Source organism: Pteropus alecto, unplaced genomic scaffold (assembly GCF_000325575.1).
Source record: "Pteropus alecto unplaced genomic scaffold, ASM32557v1 scaffold271, whole genome shotgun sequence".
Taxonomy (NCBI): Eukaryota; Metazoa; Chordata; class Mammalia; order Chiroptera; family Pteropodidae; genus Pteropus; species Pteropus alecto.
In genome coordinates this window covers 567,012-588,811 of record NW_006430730.1, presented here as the reverse complement: position 1 = coordinate 588,811, position 21,800 = coordinate 567,012, and the positions used below count along the sequence as shown (strand labels likewise).

The 21,800-nt window shown below is 55.4% G+C and overlaps 2 protein-coding genes and 1 pseudogene across 10 annotated transcripts in view; 2 read left to right on the top strand and 1 right to left on the bottom strand.

The window, feature by feature from the left end:
* The window catches only part of HIPK4 (homeodomain interacting protein kinase 4), an 8,787-nt gene extending 4,390 nt beyond the window's left edge, over window positions 1-4,397 (top strand). Inside the window, exons 2-4 of the mRNA XM_006905411.2 lie at window positions 1,123-1,479; window positions 2,539-3,372; window positions 3,927-4,397. Coding sequence (XP_006905473.1) covers window positions 1,123-1,479; window positions 2,539-3,372; window positions 3,927-4,103 — 1,368 coding nt within the window. The 3' untranslated portion in view covers window positions 4,104-4,397. The remainder of the gene's footprint in view (window positions 1-1,122; window positions 1,480-2,538; window positions 3,373-3,926) is intronic.
* Window positions 4,398-5,227: 830 nt separating this feature from the next.
* On the bottom strand, window positions 5,228-21,765 carry PLD3 (phospholipase D family member 3). Of its 9 annotated transcripts, none has more exons than XM_006905408.2 (13): window positions 21,598-21,765; window positions 13,714-13,746; window positions 12,763-12,854; window positions 12,599-12,673; window positions 12,371-12,513; window positions 11,771-11,954; window positions 10,304-10,424; window positions 10,096-10,223; window positions 8,788-8,988; window positions 7,260-7,399; window positions 6,472-6,637; window positions 5,804-5,903; window positions 5,228-5,723 (listed from the first exon to the last, which is right to left on the bottom strand). In XM_006905408.2, the coding sequence occupies exons 3-13, from the start codon at window positions 12,787-12,789 to the stop codon at window positions 5,536-5,538; spliced, it is 1,473 nt and encodes a 490-aa protein (XP_006905470.1). In that variant the 5' UTR covers window positions 12,790-12,854; window positions 13,714-13,746; window positions 21,598-21,765; the 3' UTR covers window positions 5,228-5,535. The 9 variants fall into 9 exon arrangements, with proteins under 9 accessions (XP_006905470.1, XP_006905469.1, XP_015450125.1 ...); XM_006905407.3 differs by having other exon boundaries at window positions 21,554-21,599; XM_015594639.2 differs by lacking the exon at window positions 21,598-21,765 and adding an exon at window positions 17,432-17,588.
* LOC112484442 lies at window positions 8,345-8,463 on the top strand (annotated as a pseudogene).
* Window positions 21,766-21,800: the final 35 nt, after the last annotated feature.

Genomic DNA, 21,800 nt, shown 5'->3' with positions numbered 1-21,800 from the left:
CACACAACCAACCCACCATCCATCCATCCAACCATCCACCCATCCAACCATCCATCCATCCATCCATCCATCCATCCATCCATCCATCCAACCTTTACCGAGACCCTACTCTATGCCAAGCACTGTTCTAGGCATCTAGGGACTCAGCAGTGACCAAATTCTGCCCTCGTGGGACTGATATCCCAGTTGGTTAGAGAAACAATGCACTTGGTAAAAAGGCAAAATATACAGTTTGTGAAATGGTGTTAAGAGCTATGGAGAAAAGCAGAGGACCAGGAAGGGGATGAGAACGGTAGGGGTGCCGTTTTTGATGGGATGGGCAGGGGAGGCCTCACTGAGAAGGTGAGATGAGTAAAGATCGGAGGAGGCGAGAGCGTCTGGGGGAAGAGCATTCTAGGCAGAGGAAACAGCCCGTGCAAAGGCCCTGCCCTGAGCTGGGACCATGTCTGGCTTGTTCAAGAAATAGTGAGAGGCCTGTGTGGCTGGAGCAAGGTGAGTGAGGGGGAACGTGGGAAGAGCTGAGGGCAGAGAGGGGACAGGGGCAGATCGTAGGAGCCTGGGGGGGTGGGGGGTGGGGCTCAGTGGGGACTTTGGCTTTTATCATAGGATGTGGTAAAGCCACAGGAAGATTCTGGGTAGGGGAGCTACGTGACCCGACTCAGGTATTCACAGGATCCCTCAGGGCGTATGTGAGGAACAGACAGAGGGACAGTGGGGAGGAGCAGGGAGAGCAGTCTAGGCAGGAGATGACACAGGAGATGACAAAGGACAAGGGCGGGGGCTGTGGCTGGAATGCACAGGGGGCAGATTCTCCATCCGTTCAGATGGTGGAGCCAACAGGATTTGTTGATGCACAAGGTGTGGGGTGAGAGGAGAGGGGTCCTAACCCTCATGGGCATACGTTCTAGTGGAGAGACATAGAGACAGAGACACAGACATGTAAACCAGAGACAAAGGCTGGAGGAGAGAGGTTGGGCCATAAACGAGAGAGAGACTCACAGACACAGCGACAGACCGTCAGATGGCAGATGCAGACAGACACTGGGGAGAGATGCCCAGGGAGGCCCCGATCGGCTGTCCTTGCTCCTTGCCTTGCCCACTGGCCTCCCTTCCCCCAAACAGGTGATCGACTTCGGCTCGGCCAGCATTTTTAGTGAGGTGCGCTACGTGAAGGAGCCGTACATCCAGTCGCGTTTCTATCGGGCGCCCGAGATTCTGCTGGGGCTGCCCTTCTGTGAGAAGGTAGATGTGTGGTCACTGGGCTGTGTCATGGCCGAGCTGCACCTGGGCTGGCCGCTCTACCCCGGCAACAACGAGTACGACCAGGTGCGCTACATCTGTGAGACCCAGGGCCTGCCCAAGCCCCACCTGCTCCACGCCGCCCGCAAGGCCCACCACTTCTTCAAGCGCAATCCTCATCCAGATGCCGCCAACCCCTGGCAGCTCAAGTCCTCTGCTGACTACCTGGCCGAGACCAAGGTAGGGGGGCAGGTGGGGCGAGGGCAGTCAGTGTGGGGGCTGCTGCACCAAGAAAAAATCCAGGGAAGAGTGGAAGCTGGGGGACAGCTACGGGGATTGTCACAGCAAGAGAGATCTGGGCAAGACCAAAGATGGGATGGGAAATTTGAGGGTCACCCTGGGTGCTGCTGTAGCAAGACAGATAACGGGTGAGACTGCATGGAGGACTGGAGAATCTGGGTCACACCACGAGGGTGACAGGGTAGAGCAGGTCCTCTGCCAGCTCCGGATCTGGGGTCTGGCCAGCGTGTGCAGCGTGAGGGGTCTGAGTGAGGTCCCAGGGTGGGAGGGGGAGGCTGGAAGTCTGGGGCAGCCGGTCTGCTCCCTCTGTGGCTGCAGTCGTCACGCATGCACAGCAAGAGTCCGGGTGAGACGCAGGGGACTAGGAGTTTGGGCCAGCCTTGGGAGCTGTCACAGCAAGAGGGGTGTGGAGGAGACCAAGGGTGGGACTGAAAGCAAAGGCAGCTTCTCTGACAGCGCCTTGCCTGGGGGGTGTCAAACTGGTGTAACCAGAAGGTTCAATCGCTGGGAGACCCTGGGGGCCGGGATCGGGGGTGGGGGCTCTAGCGGCCACAGGGGTCCGGGTTTGATTCCGAGGAGGACTGCAAGTTCAGAGCACTCCCTCTACTAGTGGCTGGTGGGGGTTGAGTCCACAGCTCTGGAAAGGGCTGAAGGTCTGGGGTGAGGTGCAGAACTTGGTGGGTGAGAGCTCAGGGTTAGATGACGAGAGGACCGCAGAACACGATCAGGTGTCCTTCCTGCAGCAAGAGGAGGGCTCTGCAGGTCCGGTGTTAGGGGGGGCAGGTGTGGCCCAACCAGCAGCAAAAGGGCTCCGAGTCAGATCACAGGCAGAACGGGAAGTCAGGGTTCAGGCGTGTGGACTTCGTAGCAACGAGAGGGCTCTGGGCCAGATCGGAGGACAACCTGGAAGCTGGGGGGATGGGGGTGTCACGTGTGGGCCCCCTGCAGGTGGCCCGAGGCCTGCACTCCACGCCGACCCCGCCCACCACGTCCCGCCAGGTGCGCCCCCTGGAACGCCGCAAGTACATGCTCAAGTCGCTGGACCAGATCGAGACGGTGAACGGTGGCGGAGCCGCCGGTCGGCTGACCTTCCCGGACCGAGAGGCGCTGGCGGAGCACGCGGACCTCAAGAGCATGGTGGAGCTGATCAAGCGCATGCTGACCTGGGAGTCGCACGAGCGCATCAGCCCCAGCGCCGCCCTGCGCCACCCCTTCGTGTCCATGCAGCAGCTGCGCAGCGCCCACGAGACCACCCGCTACTACCAGCTGTCGCTGCGCGGCTGCCGCCTCTCCCTGCAGGTGGACGGCAAGCCCGCCACGCCCGGGGTGGCGGCCGCCGAAGACGGGCCCCCCTACTACTGTCTGGCGGAGGAGGAGGAGGCCGTGGGCATGGGCGGTGTGGTGGGCGGCGGGCCCTTCTTCCGGGAGGAGAAGGCACCGGGCATGCAGCGGGCCATCGACCAGCTGGACGACCTGAGTCTGCAGGAGGCGGGCCGTGGGCTGTGGGGCGAGGCCCCCGACGTGCTGGCCCCACTCAAGGTGGCTGCGGCTGGCCGCCGGGTGCCCGACTCGGGCCCCGAGCCCATCCTGGCCTTCTACAGCAGCCGTCTGGCTGGCCGCCACAAGGCCCGCAAGCCCCCCACAGGCTCCAAGTCCGACTCCAACTTCAGCAACCTCATCCGCCTGAGCCAGGCCTCCCCCGAGGACGACGGGCCCTGCCGGGGCAGCGGCTGGGCAGAAGGAGAGCACCGCGGGGCCTCCGCTGAGCCGCCCACCATCCCACAGCGGGATGGGGATGGGCCGGACATCAAGGACATGACCATGGAGGCTGAGGTAAGCCAGGGGGCGGGCAGGGTGCAGGTGGTTCTGGGGTCGGGGCCTCCCTCAGAGCTCCAGGGTGGGGGCGCAGTGAGCCGGGCCTTGGCCCCCACACACCTGTGTTGCCTGCAGCGGCTCAGGGGCTAACACACACCAGCCCCACCCTGGGATGTGACGAGGCTCTACACACACTAGCCCACGTTCAGGATATAACCAGGGTGTGACAAGGCTCTGCACATACTGATCTACTGTGAGGCTGTGTGAAAACTCAGAAGAGGGCGAGCCACCTGTAGGAAGTGATAGATAAAGGCCCAGCACTGAGAACGAGGCCTCAGCGTGTGCTCGCCCATCCTCAGGAAGATGTGACAAAGCCTCAGCAGACACTAACACACCCTCGGGACACGTTATAGTCTCACCACACACCATCGAAGCCCCCAGGGTGTGACAAGGGTTGCAAAAGCATAGAATGGCCCTCAGGAAGGGATAAGGGTTCAGGTGGGAAAGGAGGGGATCCAAGGGGGGCAGCAGGCTGGTGGCTTCCAGGCTGATGCCCTCTTTTGCCCCCGCAGAGGCCAGACTCTGAGCTCTTCGACCCCAGCAGCTGTGCTGGGGAATGGCTGAGTGAGGACTGGACCCTGGAGGGCATGAGGGGCCCTCGGGCTCAGGGCCTCCCGCCACGCCACGTCCACCCGCACGGTCAGCCCCGGGCCACCAGCCTTCTGCAGCATGTTGGCGGGCACCACTGACGGTGACCCCACCCCTGCCAGTCACCAGGGGCTGTGCTAGCTGGGCTGGCATCCCCTCAGAGCCACTCCCTGAATCCAAAAATTATTCTTACAGAAAGATAGTTATCCTTCTCCCCGCCCACGGCGTATACCTGCACACACTCCCTGAACACAAGAGGGCCTTGGTGTCTGGCCCGTGGCCCCCTCGGCCAGAGGGACGCAGGAAGGAAGGGGACTGTACCCCGCTGGCCCTGAGCACGTCCTCGGCCCCTCTCGGCCCTGTTGCCTCTGCCTATTCCAATAAAAACCTGTTCACAGCCTTGCCTCATGCCTGTCCTCCTGCCTGAGGCGAGCCTGGCCCGGTGCTGGGGTGGGTTTCAGGCTGGCGCCTAGGCCCTGCTCTCCGATGCTGCACCATCGGCCGCTGGCTCAGGCTGGTGGCTGAGCTGCCATGGCATTGGGAGGGACAGGCTGTGCTTGGCAGACCCACCCCCTAAATACACTGAGTGCTTGGCACGCGAGAAACCACCCTCAGAGCATTATGTTCAGTAGGTGCTAACCCAAGTTTGCCAGATGCCAAGGTCTCTCTGTTGACCAGTTCTTGCCACGTTACAGGCTTGCCACGCACTCATCCGTGCTTGGTGCAGATTCACTTGGCGTGTGTAAATTTATGCTTAGTGTTCAGACATGCGAGTCCACCCTTGGGATACGGATGGCATGGTTCGCCGTATGCTCATCTGGCTGGGAACACGTGAGTGTGTGGCACATACCACCCCATGCTGGCTACGCGAAGCTCAGCACACGCCAGCCACACAGTCACACACCGCATGCTCGGCACGTGCCAGCTCACGTGCATTGCCCACCAAGGGCTCAGCACACGGCAGCTTGAGCCCTTCACGTGTGAGGCTGCATCCATTACATGCTAAGGGCTCAGCACATGCCAAACCAATGGGCCACAAGCTACATGCTAACCAGAGTCAGGTCACCCGTTGAGGGCTCAGCACATGCCAGTCACATGCTATGTGCTCGGCACATGGCAAGCACATGCTAAGGGCCGGCGTACACTCTCATGTCCCCACCAGAGGCCCATGCCGGCTGACCCCTATCCCGATACCCCACCTCACACCACTCAGTCAGGCATAGGCTATACAGACAAGTTATTTACTTCTTATCATAACCTTGGGCCCTCTTTGCCCTGGGAAGGGGGTGGGCCGGGGGACTGGGCCCAGCATGCACCCCCACTTCTTTGGGGGCTGATCTCTCCCCCAGCTCGGCTGGGTCCTGGGGCCACAGCGTCAGGCCTGTGGGGGCGGAGGTAGAGGTGGGAGAGCAGGGGGCCTGTGGAGCCACAACGGGGCAGACAGAAGCAGGGGGCATGGGGACAGGGTCAGGGCCCAGGACTCCTGGGTCCACGGGGGCCTTGCAGGCCTCGGCCTGTCCTCTGGGCCAGGCCTCACAGCAGGCGACAGGCGTTGCCCACGCTGTCAGCTGAGGTGTCGAGGTCATGGCTGTAAGGGGAGTCCCAGTCCCTCAGGAAAACGGCCTCCAGCTGGCTCCGCAGACCACCCCGCCCGTTCTGTGTCACCAGCAGCGAGGTGCCCGCCGTCTCTGCGAAGTAGCTGCCAGACCAGTTGGACGTTCCTGTGGGGCGGGGAGCAGGGTCAGGGCCCACGGTGGCACCTGGCCCCCTTCTGTAACCCCGGCGATGCTTGAACACTTACCAATGTAGGTGGCACGCTCGGTCACCATGTACTTATTGTGGTTGACGCGGGCATATGGGATTCGGGCCTGGGCCTCGTCCGCAGGAACCACGAAGAGTTTCTGAGGGGGAGGGGAGAACAGGAAGCAACAGGAGATGCACAGGGGTGGTGAGAGAAGCCCCAGGGTCGGGGCTAGGGAGTGGAGGCAGGTCTGTGGGATTGGGGATCTCACTGCTTCCCATGGAACCCTCAGGGCCAGAACAGGGCCCGGTGGGGTGGGTGTCAGTCAACACTGGCTGGAAGGCAGGACTCCGTCACCTCACTTGCCCGCTCTAGAGTCCCTCTCAAATGGCTCCTATTTGTTCCTTAGGTCTCACCTCAGGTGTCCCCTTTCCCAGAAAGTCTTCCGTGATCGCTCAGGCTGGTACTGCCTTTGGACCCTCCCTCCTTGGCCCTGATGCCTCTGCCCCCAACCCTACCCAGCCCTGACCCCTCTGCCCAGGAGCCCCCATCTCACCCAGACCCCTCTACCCATGCTTCCCCAATCCAGGCCCTGACCCACGTTCTCCCCATCACAGCAGGGCTCACTGTGGGTCATCTCTGTCAGATGACAGGCGAGCTCCACGAGCGCTGTGTCCCCAGCACTACCCCACGCAGGGGCTGAGGGCTGGTCTAGGGCAGGTGCTTACCACCTGGATGTCAGAGTGGGTGTGGTTGTCACGCAGGGCAGCCAGGGAGAGCAGGAAGGCCCGCATGGATGGCTCGGAGTGTCCCCAACAGCTGATCAGGAGGCGTACCTTGATGCCCCGCTCGTAGGCAGCCCTCCGCAGCCCATCGTCGATGGCAGGCCAGAACCTTGGGGAGAGGGGTGCAGGGTACAAGGGCAGCTTTATGCACAAGCCTCACCCTCAGCTTCAGGGAGCCAGGCCTAGGCCCAGCTTCAACTTCGGAGAGCCCCCCAACCCTAAGCCCATCCCATCTCTGACTCCCAGTCCTGTTCCAGCCTCCTTAAATCCCCCATCCCCAATTCCAGCTCTCGAAAATTCCTGCCCATCATCTTGTCTGCTGCCCTCAGACTACCTCCTCTGAGTCCCCCGAGCCCCATCATCTTCTCTTCTTATCCCAGATCACAAATCCCAACCCTGCTGCCCCCCACCTCAGCCCCATCCCATCTCCAGTCCATGCTCCCTGCTTCCTACCTCTGGAAACCCCGCTTCCCCTGCCTCAGGCCTCCAGTCTGCCATTCTCTGCCTTGCAGCCCCCAAATTCTCATCCTTCTGTCCCCTTTTCCCCTATCTGGAGCACCCAGAATCCGCTCCCGTCACCTCTGTCACCTCTGCCGCTCCCCACGGCTTCCTCTCCATCTGTCCCCTTGCCTTGGCCCCATCGCCTGCTTTCTGGACCATGGCTCTGTCTCTCACTCCTCTGCCGCTCGGTGGCCCCCTGCCCTGAGCCCTGCCCACACTCCCAGAAGTACCTGCGTGGGTGGGAGAACTCCATGGTGGGCAGGTAGTTCATGACTGCGATGTAGATGAAACTCCGGGCATTGTCCACCACGTTGAGCAGGGCCTTCAAGTCTGGGGTACGGCCACTTGGACATAGTGGTGGAGGCGCACTCTGGGGGCAAGGGGACAGTCAAGACATGTGCCCTGCCTGGGGCTCGCTGTCGCAGTGGACCCCGTGTACAGACAGCTTGTCACTAACCGGGTCTTAGGGGGTCTCACTGAATCCTCAGCCTCCACAAAGGGCAGTGATGACTGCCACATTCCTCTCGCAGGTGAGGCAATGGAGGCTCAGAGAGGGTAAGTGACTTGCCTGAGGCCACACAGCTGATAGAGCAGGATGTGAACCTAGGCTATCTGATTCCCGAATTCATTCTTGACATAAGGTCCCCGGGAACCTGTTAGAACTGCACATTCTTGGGCCTCGTTGCACAAGGCATACTGAACCAGGGCGCTGAGGCAGGGCCCAGGTGTCAGGTTTTAATGGCCCTCTAGTGATCCTGATGCATGCTCAGGCTTGTGGACCTCTGCTCTAATCACACTCATCCCTGACTTGCTCACAGCCCACTCCAATGGTGCTCCTCGCGTGCTCACGCCACACCACGCGCTTTACTCACCTCCCGCCATCCTCACGACAGGTGAGCATACTCAAGCCGAGAGGGGCAGTGGTAATGGGGGAACCCTTGGACCCGGTGGGAGACCACTGGAGCACAGGACCCCAGTATGTCACATAACTGTCCATACACCCACACCTCTGAGTGGCCCTCCACAATGACTTTGGGCTTGGCCAGGTGAGTCGCTCGAAGGCGACTGAAGGACAGAGGTTGGCCATTCCAACTAGAGAAAATATCAACAGCTAAAAACAGCAGTGCCTTGTCTGGCATGCTCAGTGTCTGCCATGGGGGCAGCCAGAGCTGTCCAACAGACTTTTCTGCAGCGAAGGAAATGTTTCTGCATTGTCTAATATGGTAGCCACTTCCTGCATTTGGCTGCTGAGCACTTGAAATGTGGCTAGTGTGACTGAGAAACTGAATTTTTAACCAGATTTAGAGCTGATGGGGTCTACGACCATGCCACCCTGAACAAGCCCGATCTTGTCTGATCTCGGAAGCTAAGCAGGGTCAGGCCTGGTTAGTACTTGGATGGGAGATCACCTAGGAAGACCAGGTGCTGTAAAAAATAAAAAAAAAATAAAAAATAAAAAAAAGGGATCGTAAACTGAAAAATTCCTTGTAATCTCTGAGGTCAACCCAAGGTTGCCTCACCTAAAAAAAAAAATTTTAAGCTAATGGGGAGATATGGCCGCCGGATCCATGCAACCATACGAGCCCTAAGCGGTGGTAAACATGATACCCATTGTCCAGTTGAAACCGAGCCTTAGGGAGATTGGGACATAACCCGGGCCTCTGCTCAAGCAGAGTAAGCAGGAGTGCACGCTAGACAGATGGAGGCCATGAGGGCGTGTGGCCAGTGAGCGACAGGCCCCTCTTCCTTCAGACTCACTGCCAGGTAGGCCAGAGCAGGGGTTCCATTGAGGCAGATCTCCATCGGTGTCTCTTGATTGTAGCGCGTGTCATAGGGCCGGGGCCAGGTTGATGGGATGGAGCTGCCCGCCTGGCCCAGGTACCAGTAGGCCTCAAAGATCTTGGTCAGGTCTCGAGCTAGGCAGCTGCAGTTGTACATGACCACGCCCAGCTCCTTGACCTGTGGGAGGGCAGTGCTGAGCCTGGGGTAGTGTCTTGGTACCCACGGGTGACATGGACACCTGCAACCCCTTCTCCCTGTACCCCCAGCCCTCTTTCCTGCCCCTTGCTCCTCCATCTCCCCTTCTCTCTGTCCCTCAGCTCCACCCTGCAGATCTTCCAGTTAAAGTCCTGGGCTGGGCATGAACTTGATTCAAGATTTGGTAAAAATCGTGCAGTCATTCCAAAGCTCTGGGTTTCCTGAACCTTTGCATATGCCTTGTTCCCTCCACCAAACAAGCCCCTGCTCATTCTTAGGGCTTGCCTGACAGTTTCCTCCTCCAGGAAGCCTCCCTTGACTGTCCTGACTTTGTCAAGCATTCCTCCGGGGTCTCATGGTCCCTTGGGCTTCCCTTGTCACTCTCTAGTGACAAGCCCATCTCCCCATTGGACTGAAAGGACAGGCACCGGGTATGTTTCAGTCACAGCCATATCTTCAGCATCTCCCCATGGAGTTGGTAAGATTAGGGTCCGAGCAAAGGGTCACTCACTGCCTAAGATGCAGCCTTGCTCCTGTCTTGTGTTGCTTCCTGCCAATCCTTCAGCTTTCCGAATAGTTATCACCTCCTTTGGAAACCCATCCCTGATACCCAAGGTTGGGTTCCCCGTCCTAGCCCGGACCCTCTGCTTGTGCTTCCGCCATCCCAGCCTTGACCCCTCTGGGCTGACACCGTCTTGTGACTGGCCTGTCTCCGAACTGGACTGGGAGTTCCGAAAGGTCTATCTGTGGCCACCATGTTCCCAGCATCACCCAGAACAGGGCTGGGCTTAGAGAAGGCATTCAGAGAATGAATGAAGGCCAAATGGGTGGACAGGGCCTTGAATGCCCTGTAGTGGGGTTGGCAACTATCACTGGGAACCAGAGGGAGCCCCAGGCTTCCACAGGCAGGGGGAAGGCAGTAGAGGGCTGGATTTGGGGATGTTTAGGGATGCCTGGTAGGAGATAGGAAGGAAGCCATTGCAGACTGGATAGAGGACTCTGGGACTGAGGAGGGGTGCAGGTGGAGGCTGGGCGCCCTGTGGAGGAAGGAGCAGCCTGGAAGAGCAGGTGGACAGGGTGCAGGCAGACCTGGGTCAGGGAGCGCCAGTCCATGTTGGCACTGCCGATATAGAAGTGGGTCTGGTCCACCACCCAGAACTTGGTGTGTAGGACGCCATGTGTCAGCTTCTGCATGTCCACCATGCGGACCTGGGCACCTGTGACCGATGGGGGTGGCAGTCAGGGGCTGGCTTGGGCAGCCCCAGGCCCACCCCGCCCCCAGCTGCCTCTGGCTCACCGCTCTGCAGCAGGGCCTGCAGGTCCGCCTGGGGCTGGGGCCCGCTGGGCTTGCTCACGGCAATGCGGACTTTCACTCCTCGAGGCGCCAGGGTCTGTAGCTGCCGGAGGACCTCCTCGCCCTGGGGGAATGGGAAGGGAGAGCCTCTGAGGGACTGGGGCCAGCCAGGTCTCCAACCCCACACAGCACCCCTATAGGGCTGTTTTAAGACTGGGCTTTGAGAAGTGATCAGGAGTGAGCAAGCTTTACATTAACCAGTATGCCTACGGGTGGCTTTGTAGGATATTATATTTATAGGATGGCTACATGAGATAGTAAAGCCTTTTTTTATCTGTTTTAATAACTGGCCACTCCGAGCCCTGCCGGGGCCTCCCTGCCACTCCTGCCCCTACTTAGGGAGCATCACTGCCTGGCACCGCAGGGGCCTCCAGGTACCTTACAGGATACTAGGGGTGCGTTTCAGGCTGGGGGTCCACGAAGGTCTGGGTCAGGCTTGATGACGCCAATAGTAGTAACAACCCACAATTCCCTGATTCCTGTTGTTAGCTGGGCCCTATTCTAAGCCCTTTCACACCTGAACTCACTGAATTCTCACCTCTCACGGATGAGGCGAGCCTTAGTATAATCCCCGAGCTGCAGATGGGGAAACTGAGTGTTGGCGAACTCCACGGTGAAGTGGGATTTGAACTCAGACTGCCTAGGCCTGTGCTTAGTGCTCTGAAGCACTCCAGTGAGAGTCAGCAGGGAGTGCAAGCTCATATCATTTCTTTTGTCATTTTTTTTAAGGCAGTGCTTAAGGAACCCCACAATGTTAATAAATTTTAAGCCCACTTCTCACAAAAAGAGGCAGTAGAGAGAGGAAAAAAGAAGGGAAAACTGTGTTTTTCAATGAAGGGGTGATCCACCTAGGCTGTTTCTTTCCAAACCTTGAAGGTTTATAGTGTTTAAGTTTGTCTGCAGATCAAAACAGGGATATAATAATAGCAAACGCTTATAAAGGGCTGTGTCAGGCACCATGCTATAATTGCCTGTTTCATCTTCACAAGGGGCGGGTGCTATATCCTGGCCCTGTTCCACAGATGAGGAAACTGAGGACTGGCAGGCAAGGTGACCTGTCCGAGGTCACACAGCTGGGAAGCAGCAGCCGGCTAGAGGCTGGGCTGGTACTCTGTTCTTCTATTTCTTGGTGTGATGAGGCCAGGGCAGCTTGTGGGTGAGCAACATGTGCTAGCCTAATCCCTCGTAACCAAACCCACACTCTGACATTCAGAAGCTTCCGGATGACCGTGACAAACGCCCCCAGTCCAGAGGGCCATGTGAGGATAGAAGCTTCCAAACACCTGCATCCAACCCACTGTGAGACACGCCCACCTGTCCCCCCCACAGCTGGAGAATCCCCTTCATCCCCACCCCCGATGCCTCCCACCGTCCCCAGGCTGCGTGCCCAGGGCCCAGGTTGCCAGGTACCTGTTGCGCAGAGGGCTCCTGAGTGTGAGTGTCATTGTTGGTGAGGGTCCAGTAGAAGGAGGCGATGTCCAGGCTACTGTGGGCCCCAGCAAGCAGGCCCAGCCAGGCCTGGCTAGTGGAGGGGTTGCTCGTGGAGGCATTGGGGAAGTCCAGGCCCTCGGGGATGCTCTCCACCAGCACGGCTCTGTGGGGTAGGGGGTGGTATCAGCCATAGGGGGCCAGAGACCACAGGCTGAGATGTGAGTGTTCACCTGTCTGTCCATGGAGGATAAAAGACTGTGTATTGTGTGTGCCTGTACGCATGATTATCTGTGTCCATTCATTTGTCTGTCCACAGATGTGGATGGAAGATGCTATGTGTGTCTGTGTGTGCCTGTCTCGTCACAGACCTGGACAGAAGATGATGCTGTGGTTGCCATGGGAACAGTATTGGGGGATGGAGGTGGGCATGGAGGGAAGAACCTGTGATGGTGCACTTGGGGGTCTGTGATCACCTCACTGTCACAGGCACTGGGTGATGCTGAGGCCCTGCTTGGTGTGTCCAAGTGTCCCTGGTCTGTCAGGGCCCCTCCCCCTACCATCCAAGGCTCCCACACTTACTCGCATGGGTCATAGCAGGGGGCTGGGCGCTGGTTGGGCCCAAAGAGATGCAAGTCGCCGTATTCCCATAAGAACAGCTGAGTCATCAGGGCACCGAAACCCACAACTGCCAGGATCAGGACCAACAGGACCCAACGGGCTTTCTGTGGGAAGGAGGTGGTCAGCCATCCCCGGGCGGGCAGCCCAGCCCATGCCTGAGACAGACTGCATGTGGCAGTGGACCCCTACCTTCTCCGCAGCCTTCCATGCCTCAATCTCATTCATGGGCAGCTCGCTGGCAGGCTCCTCAACAGGCACCTTCAGCTGGGGGACGATGGGTATGGTCGGGGCTAACAGGGGACCCCCAACCTCCAAGGCACCCAGCCCCTCCCCAGTGGGCCCCATCCACCTACCTCCTGATACATCAGTTTAGGTTTCATCTTGCCAGACAGCCAGGGGGCACCAAGAGCCCAGGCGGGAAAGTGGGTGTGTCAGATTCTCCAAACTGCGGGGAACAAAAGCTGGCACTGACTGGGGTGTTCTGGGCTCTTGGGGAACATCATAGAAAGCAGATCAGTCTTGGGGCTCACGGGATCCACTGAATCTTCTTGTCCATGATCACGGGGGCGATGGCACAGTGCCCGCCACCCCAAAAGGAGGAAGCAGACCGCTGGTCAGCAGGGATTTCGAAATTCCTCAAGCTCCAACGAGTCACTCGTGGTAGCCACCCTGCCTTCCTCAGTGCCCACTCTGCTCCCCATTAGCGCCTTCCCGTCTCTGAGCTCTAATTCAGACACTACCAAAGAGAAAGCTCCAGATGGGGTCAGCGGAGCTCCAAATCTTTGTGCCTGGCTTTTCCCAGAGCTGGGACTACCCGGGGGACATTTTCCAGGTGGTTCCTCTGCCTTCTCCCTCAGGTATCCACCGGACAGCTCTGGCCGGGAGCCAGGACCATCCGGGCCTCCTCTCCAGCTCCCAGCCCCAACCCCACAGCCATCCCTCCCCCCCCAACCCTACCCCGGAGGGACCTCGGCCTTAGTCTGCAAGCGGCAGCTGCTACCTCCGCGGGGCCCCAGCTTCTGCCCCAACAAGCTGAGCAGGGGAGACTGGAAGGAGGGGGCGGAGCCCGGTGAGGCTCCGCCCACTGCAGCGGGGAGTCTGCGCACTGCGCTTGCTGGCCCTGGTTCTCCGCAGGGAGAAGGGGGGCTCGACCCCCCAGGTAGTGTCTGGCCAACCTGGCCGTGGGGAGAGTAGATGGCTGCGAGATGGACTTTGCCACACCCCACCCCAGAGCCCCCGTGCTGGATAGGGAAGCCACAGGTAAAGAAAAAAAAGGGACCCCACACCTTTTCTTGTCTACGAACCTTTTGAATTTTTGTACCACGGGCATGCATTGCCTAGTCAAAAATAAATACATAAATTAATGAGTTAAAAACAAAATAAAATGGAGAGATCAAGGTTGAATAACACGATTTCGAGATGTAGCGATACAATCAGCAGAACACACAGCCCACGCTCTGGGAGGGGAAGAAAGAGGTGGGGAAGGAGGCGGTGGGTTTTCTGTTGGAGCCTGTTTGTATTACGGCATTTTTTTTTTTTTTTTTTTTTTTAAGCCAACTAAGACTTTGATAAGGATTTCTGAAACTTTGTTTCTTAAATCCAGGGTCTGGCTGGAGGGACACGCAGGGTTTCCCACCCACCTCCTAAGCAGGATTTAAGGCCACAGCTGGAGATGTAAATTGCAGAGTCCTTCCCCGCCCACTTCTCTCAAAGAAAGAGCGGCAGGAACCCCCTTCCCCGCAGCCAGGCAGGAAGTTAACAGATATATGCAGAAAAGGATTACTATTGAGACAAGCAACAGTGTCAGAAGTGGTTGCCTTGACAGTGGGAATTGGGGGTGGGTCAAATTGCTTTTTGTTTTAAATTGTGTAATATAAGCGACGAACGGAAAAGTAGAGAAAACACCTCTGCAGGTAAAGAAATAATTATAAAGCAAAAAAAGGTGTTGCTGCGTCCCAGGTTTTGTTACTTAAAAAAATTATTCGTGTGCATGAATTACTGAGATTTATAAAAAGGGGAAAAAAATTCCAAAGGGGAGGTAGGTTCCCCTTTATCACAAGATGCAGGCTATATCTGAAAAGATAATTTGGAAAGCCCTTCTCAACAATGTCCCATCCCAGATTTCCAAGGGCGGAACACAGCTGGACCCCTCCTCTTATTGCAGGGAGACTTATGGAGATGGACCAAGTGAAGTCAGCAATCAATGGCAACAGAGCAAGGTTATTTGGAACTCCAGAGGTCACCAGAAGAAGATAACAGGGAGTCTTGGAGGTGGTTGGCCAAATTATGGGTAGGGGAGAGGAGGCGTGGGGCAGGAAAGGTTTCCCTTTTATTTATTTGTGAAGTCCTTGGTGAGAAATGTACTGAGAATAAGGGTTTGGAACGGCCGATGATGTGAAATTAAGGCGAGCTGAGATGAACAGGAGCGAAACGGATCGAGAGAAGGTGTGGAGAGGTGAGGGGTGAGACCGAGCACCCTGAGGCTGGGGAACGGCCATGGCTGCTAATAAACCAAAAATGGGAAGAAAACAGAGGGTGACCTTTTGGCTTTCAAATGGTATAGTGGTTACAGGTCTGTAATGAGGGGTTTAATTTAAATTTGTTGTATTTTCACCAAATGCACCTAAGATGTTTAAAAAGCACTCTAGTACCGGAGAGAGGTGGTTTAGACTGGATTGGATTTAAGAGGCAGTTAATACTGTGGGTTCCAGAACCAGATGCCTGATTAAAACATGAGCCTCAGCACTTATGTGACTATTTGACCTTGAGAAGTGACAGTGCATCCGTGCCTTAGTTTCTCCATCTGCAAAATGGGCATAGTATATTGGCACCTACTTTTCACAAGGCTGTTCATGAATTTTATACAAATATCTCGAGTAGCTGTGCACCAGGCACTGTTTTAGGTGCTGGAGATACTGCTCTGAACAAAAGACATGAAGGCAGACAGACAAAAAGCAAAATAAGTAAATCACATGCTATAAGGTAATAAGTGCTATATAGAGGACCAGGAAAGGACAGGGTAAGGGTGGGTTTGGGATTGTTTGCAATTTTAATTAAGGTCAGAGAAGGCCTCCCTGAGAAGGGGATACCTGGGAAAAAAAATTTGGGGGGAGGGAGGGAGCTACACAACTTCTTAGAGTGGTCCAAGCAGGCCTGTGCAAAGGCCCTGAGGCAGGAGGATGCTCAGTGTGGATAGGAGCCGACTTGGTTTCTAATTGGACTGGAGGTAGAATCCAGGTAAAGTAAGGAGCCGAGGATGACTCCAAGGCTTTTGGCCTGAGCAGCTCATGGATGGAGGAACATGTAGCTGAGCCAGGGAAGGCTGATGGGGAGCAAGTTTGAGGAAAAGATCAGGAATAAAGAATGAATGAGTAGATAATAAACAAATGTGTTTTGAACATATACAATTTGAGCTGTCTAAATTCTATCCAGGTGGTTCCTTTGACCCAAAGGAATTGATTTATATCAAGTGCACAGAATGGGCATGCAAGAGGTTCTCAATAAATGTGATTGTGTCAAAGTTCCTAACAGCCCCCCAAAAAAGACAAAAGGCATTATTATCCTCACCCACCCCAAGCCCCAGGTAAGATGGTTGCTTTTCACTGTAGGCCTTTAGTTACTATTTAATTTTTAAAATGCATATAGGACTTCTATGGAAATTAAATTATGAGGTTCAGGCCCCTTGCTGGGGTACCCTTCCCCCACATCCCAGTCTCCAGAAAAGGACTATGGCCTCAGCTAGAGGAGTATCCAGCAACCCCCATCCACAGACCCCTGGGGAAGGGGGGAAGGCAGGGCAGAGTGAAACCGAAGGTGGCCCTGGCAGCAGCGCGTACAAAGCAAGGCTGGCGGGTGCTGGCATTCTCAGCTGTCTCCTATGTGCCCGGGTCCCTAGACCCCTAGATGGGGTTCTGGTGTAATACTCAGCCTGGTCCTTAAGCTTCGCTTCCTTGCACCTCTGCCAGCAAGTGTGCCCGCTCCAGTCCAGACTCTCCCTGTCCCCCTTGGCCTGTGCCCTCCTTTGAGGTGTGACACCACAGACCGCAGAAAAGGAGGAAGTAAAACCCACTGGGTTTTTGAGACTCGTGTTGGGACAGTCTCCTGAACACCCCACTCCGGGTGACGGTGGGGCAGGTTGGATCCCTTTTTCCACAGCGGCGCTTTGGATCGGATGGATGGTCCAGGGTTCAAACCCCACACTGTTACTTCCTTAGTGAATAACCTCAGACATGGGACTTTACGTCTCTGAGCCCCACTGGCCTCATCTATAAAATGAGGATCATCTTATACCCATCTAGAGGAGGTGGTTGGAGGATCTTTGAATGGTTTACAGGGCTGGGTCTCGGAGTCCCCACAGCCCTGCATTTGAGTCTCGGCTCTGTGTGTCACTGGCAGAAGAGGCTCCTTTCTCTGAGCCTCATTCCGTTCTCAGAACAATGGGAGACATATACCAACCTCACATCTGCTGGGAAGTCAGTGAAAACATCCATGGCGGGCAGGTAGCACAGTAAACTCAGCCTGGTCCAGTTACAACCTTGCTAGTGACATCTGTGTGCCCCCTAACACCCTGTACATACTTTATCACAGATAACCGTGTCCCCTGAAAAGCTAAGTCTGTGTCTGGTTTCTTCCTCTATCCCCCAGTCCCCAGCACAATGTAACCACTCGAGAAATGTTTGTTAAAAACAGAGGAAATGGAGTAGAAATGGAAACCTCTGAGAAAAGACTTTCTTAGCCGTCTCTCTAGATATAGTGACACTTGGTTTATACACAGTGATAACTAGTTTATCTTCTAAGCCCAGAGCAGATGGGATAGGAGCAGATAATGGCATCTCAGCCTGAGAGTAAAATTCAAGGTCGATTCAAGGTTGATTCAAGCCTTCTGAGTACAAAGGAGGGTGTGAGGCCAATTAGCTGCTGAAACAGCGGACAGATCACACCACAGGAAGCGGACACAAATCCACAGACCTTCCATATGGTTCAAAACCGAAATGTTCTCATGTTTAAAGGGACCAATTTTACCTGGATTGTGCAGACAATCGTCTGTGGTCAGGTCTACGGAAAACAGAACAGAGCACTGGTTTTGTAAACTTCTGTTTGTCTGTTTTTGTTTTGAGCAGTAGAACTTTTATTTCAAAGGACCCCTCCCTAGAAGGTGCCCCTTCTAGGGGGAGAAGATGGCTGGGTCTGAAAAATGATTAAATAAATAGGTAAACAACAACAGCAGCAAAAACTTCAGCATGAATGACGAATACTTCTGATTTGGAACTCAAAAATCTAAGCAGTCCTGTCCCCACCCGAACTGCCTACATGGCTCCCCACTGCCTTTGGGACAAAGTGCAAACTGCTGACCCTGTCCGAACCTGTGGGCCTTCCCGCCACTGCAGATTCAATTCCCTTTTTGACACCAAAGCCGTTTCCAAATCTTATGTCTTCCCTGAACTCATTCTGAAGAGTCCCACAGCCTTCTAGATACCTCCCCCGAGGTGTCCCTAAGCCCCTCACACCCAGCATGTCTCCAATTTTCTTAACACCTCTCCCAAACCTGCTCCTCCCCAAGTCCCATTTTGAGGGCAGCTGTTTTAACCCATTCTTCACCTCAGCCTATGTGCCACCTCCTCCAGGAAGCCCTGACTCCCCAGGAGCCCTGGGCCTTGTCTGGGGCCCCCACATGTCCACTTGGCCTCCTGAAGGTCTCTCCCATGCACCCCTTTTCTCTCCCATGGCCTGGACCTGGAGCCTCCAGTCACCTCCCCTGGCTCTCAGCCTTCACCCAACCCTTCCAAATCCCTCCATCTGAGTTTGATTTGTCCTCCACCCTGCTCAAAAACTGCCCAGTGCCCTCAGGACAAAGCCTCAGCTCCTCACTGTGGCTCCCAGAGCCCTGAACGATCTAATAACTTACTCTCTCGGCATCCTTTATGTCCCAGCCATATTTAATATCTTTTGGTTCCTTGAACTGAAACCACTTTTACCACCAATCCTCCCACAGTTTTTCCTCCTAACACACCTTTCTCTCTTCATGTTGCTCATTCCTATCAGCTTGTGTAACACCTACTCCAGGAAGTTCTCCACAAACCCTGCAGCTGTTCAGGCACCCACTCTGGGCTATGACGGTCCCCTGAGCCTCTCCATCCCAGCCCTGACAACTCTGGGACATCGCTGCCTGGTGATGCGTCTGTGTCTCCCACCAGACTGTGAAACTCAGGAGGGCAGGGCTGTCTGTCACTGCTGTGTCCCCAGGACCACCTGGCACAGGGACAGCACATGGCAGGTGCTCAGAGCCAGTTCATTCACTTATCCATTCAACTTGTATTTATTCAGTGACTACTTGCTGACAAGCCCTGTTTAGAAACTGGAGCTACAGCACAGAACAGAAAGAAAAAATCTCTAGTAAAGATGACATACTTTGCGGGGAGTGAGACAATAGATAAATGAGTGAAACACACAGTATGCGCCTGGGAGAGAAAAAGCAAGCAGGGAAGGGTGTATAGTGGCATCGCAATTGAAAATGGTGGATGTCTGAGTTCAAAAATGACAACACAACACATTTGGGATAAAAAGGCATTATTATCCCTGTTTTTCAGGTGTGGGGCAGGGCTCAGAGAAATCACTGCCCAGGTTGCACAGCGTCGGTTTGTCTGCAGGAATTTGAACCCAGAGCTCAATTCTGTTCCTGGACACTACACTGTCCAGCCAACTCACGGACACAAAATAAGGCAGAATGATTTTTCCTTGCTGCCCCCCGAGGGAGGCCTGAGCCTGTAAAAGGTAGGGCTCCTTATGTTTACTGAACCAGGCACTGCTCGATATATTTATTTATATAAATATTTATATATTTAATTCTCACAACAGTTGTTATTTTAGCGCCACTGAACAGATAAGGGAACTAAAGATCCAGAGAGGTTAAGTGATTGGCTCAAAGGGATGCAGCCAGGAAACAGCGGAGCCAGGATTTGAACCCAGGCTGCCTCAGGGTCCCAGGGGTGGACAGCTGCCTCTCCTGCTGTTTATCGTCTGTAGGTCTGTAGCTGCCCTCCATTTCTCCCTCCCCAAACAGCAGTTGCACCCAGAGGTGGCTTTGGCCTCTTCAAAACTACTAACGTCCCCTCCCCCTCCAATCTGTGAGAGGGGCAGTTGAGGCTTTCTCCAAACAGAAAGGATATGTAAATTCAGCTTTAAGAAGAGGACTCTGGCTCTCCTTCCAATGGGTTGCTCTTGCCGATCCATCCTTGGAAGTTCTAGAACTGCTGCCGCTGCTTCATGTCATATCACGTCACATCAGATTGCATCCCTCCTCTCCTCCAAATCCTCTAGTGGCTCCCACCTCAGAGTGAGGCCAAAATCTTCTCCACGCCCATGAACCCCCAGCTGATCAGCCCCCATCACTCCTCGGACCTCATCGCCCAGCCCTCTCCTCCCTCAGTGGTTTCCTTGCCACCCTTTAAATATTCCTAAACATTCCATGTTCCTCTCTCAGGACCTTTGCATTTGCTGTTCTCTCTGCCCAGGATGCTCCTCCCTGAGACAGCCACACCACTCTCCCCTCCTCTGGGTCTTTGTTCAAATGTCATCACCTCAGAAAACCTTTTCTGACTACCTTATTTAAAATTACGATCTTGTCGTGCAGACCCCATTCCCTCTTCTAACGCGTCCTGTAATATTCTTACCTGTTTGCTAATTCTCTCTTTCCCCGGTAAACTCCGTGAGGTCAGGGAGCTCTGTTAGGATAGAGGTGTCCCCAGTGCCTAGCACGGGGTTGGGCATGTAGAACACGTTGAATGAATAACTTGCATTTTCATTCCCATGTTGCAGGTACAGAAACCGAGGCACAGGGACATTAAGCCACCTGCCCAAAGTCATGCAACTATTTAAGTACTAAGCGCTAGAACCGAGACTGGAACCAGGGTGTTCCAGCCCCCAGGCACACATTGCTAACCACTGTCCTACACTGCTTTGCTCAAGCAAGCTGAGTGAATAACACTTACCTCTCCACCTGGGGAGTCGGGGTTGCTGATGTATGACTGCCTCACCTCTCTGTACCCCCAGTTCTAAAAGTCAAGGGAGGTCTGGGTCTAAGCTACCTATAATCCCCGTCACCCCCAATGTTGATGAAGAATGTTCGTGATGGGTGATGGGCCACCTCCTCAGGTGTGGTGACGTGGCAGAATGAGGACAATATGGAGATCGTGACGTAGGGTGGCGTGGGGTGGCTGTCATGGCAGAGGGTATGGTGATACAGGGAGTGTGACTGACACCATGGCAATGATGACGGCAGCTGGGGAGAGAGGGAGCGACCATGAGGTGATGAAGGTGATTGGATGAGGGTGAGAATGACATGGTTAACAACAATATCAGCCCAAACTGCCACGTCAAGCTGGGCATAGCACACGAATAAACTGGCAGAATCCTCGCAATCATCCATGTAGGTTCCTGTGTGCATTTCATAGATGAGGATGTTGAGATTACAAAGGTGTGATTCGGTGGTCAAGGTTATCCAGAGGTTTAGTGGTGGAGCTGGGATTCTGACACACCCCTGGTGACGGGCTCTAGTACCCCACATGGTGGCGAGTATGTTAACGGTGACACTGGCAAATGACGAAGACATGAAGGAAAAAAAAACTGTATGGCAGGGTGGCTCCTTTTGGGGAAAACTAAAAGTAGGAGGGATGGATGGTGACTGCCAGAGGAGCAAAGGTGACATGGCAGGGATGGTGACGCGGGGGTGAGAATAACATAAAGGGATCATGCACACAATTAAAGAGAGGGTGACAGGTGGCGTGCGCAGGTGACACGCATGCATAATGACGGTTTATGAGAAGTAAGGATTCCATAACGGAGAAATAACAAAAAGATGGGTGCAGGAAACATAAAAAGGCGATGGAGACTTAAAAGTGGCAATTGCGACCTGTGGTGGAAATGGGGGCTTAGAGGGGACGAAAGCGAGTTAAGGGGGTTGATGGCGACAGTGGGAGGATGATAGCGACAGAAGGGGAAGGGTGACTATTTAAGCAGGATGCGACATATGGAGGAATGGCGATATAAAGGGACCGAGGACGACGTAAGGGTAGAGATGCATTATAGACACGAGGTGACAACACGAGGAGGGCAGCCGAGGCGCCGCACCCCCGGATCGCACAGTACCTGCACTTCACGTCTCCCACTCCCGGACCCAGCCCCGCACGCACCTTCAGGACTGGAGCCTGGCCCGACCGCCCCCGCCGCGCGCAGGCGCACTCGAGCTGGACTGCGGCTGGCGGAGGCCGGGCCCGCGCCTTTCTGATTGGCCGCGCTCCTCGCTAGCGCCGGGCGGAGGGAAGCACCTGGGAGACCGGGAGAGGTCACGTGACAGTTGCGGCCTCGCTCTCGTTGGTGGCGGCCCAGTGGGCTA

Excerpts from the sequence above, each read along its gene's own strand:
- PLD3 (XM_006905408.2), bottom strand. The coding sequence starts at position 12,789 with ATGAAACCTAAACTGATGTATCAGGAG. Across the intron at positions 10,425-11,770 it reads AGGAGCCCTCTGCGCAACAG|GGCGAGGAGGTCCTCCGGCA; the intron begins GTACCTGGCAAC and ends CCATTCCCCCAG. Across the intron at positions 5,904-6,471 it reads CCCACTCTGACATCCAGGTG|AAACTCTTCGTGGTTCCTGC; the intron begins GTAAGCACCTGC and ends CCTCCCCCTCAG.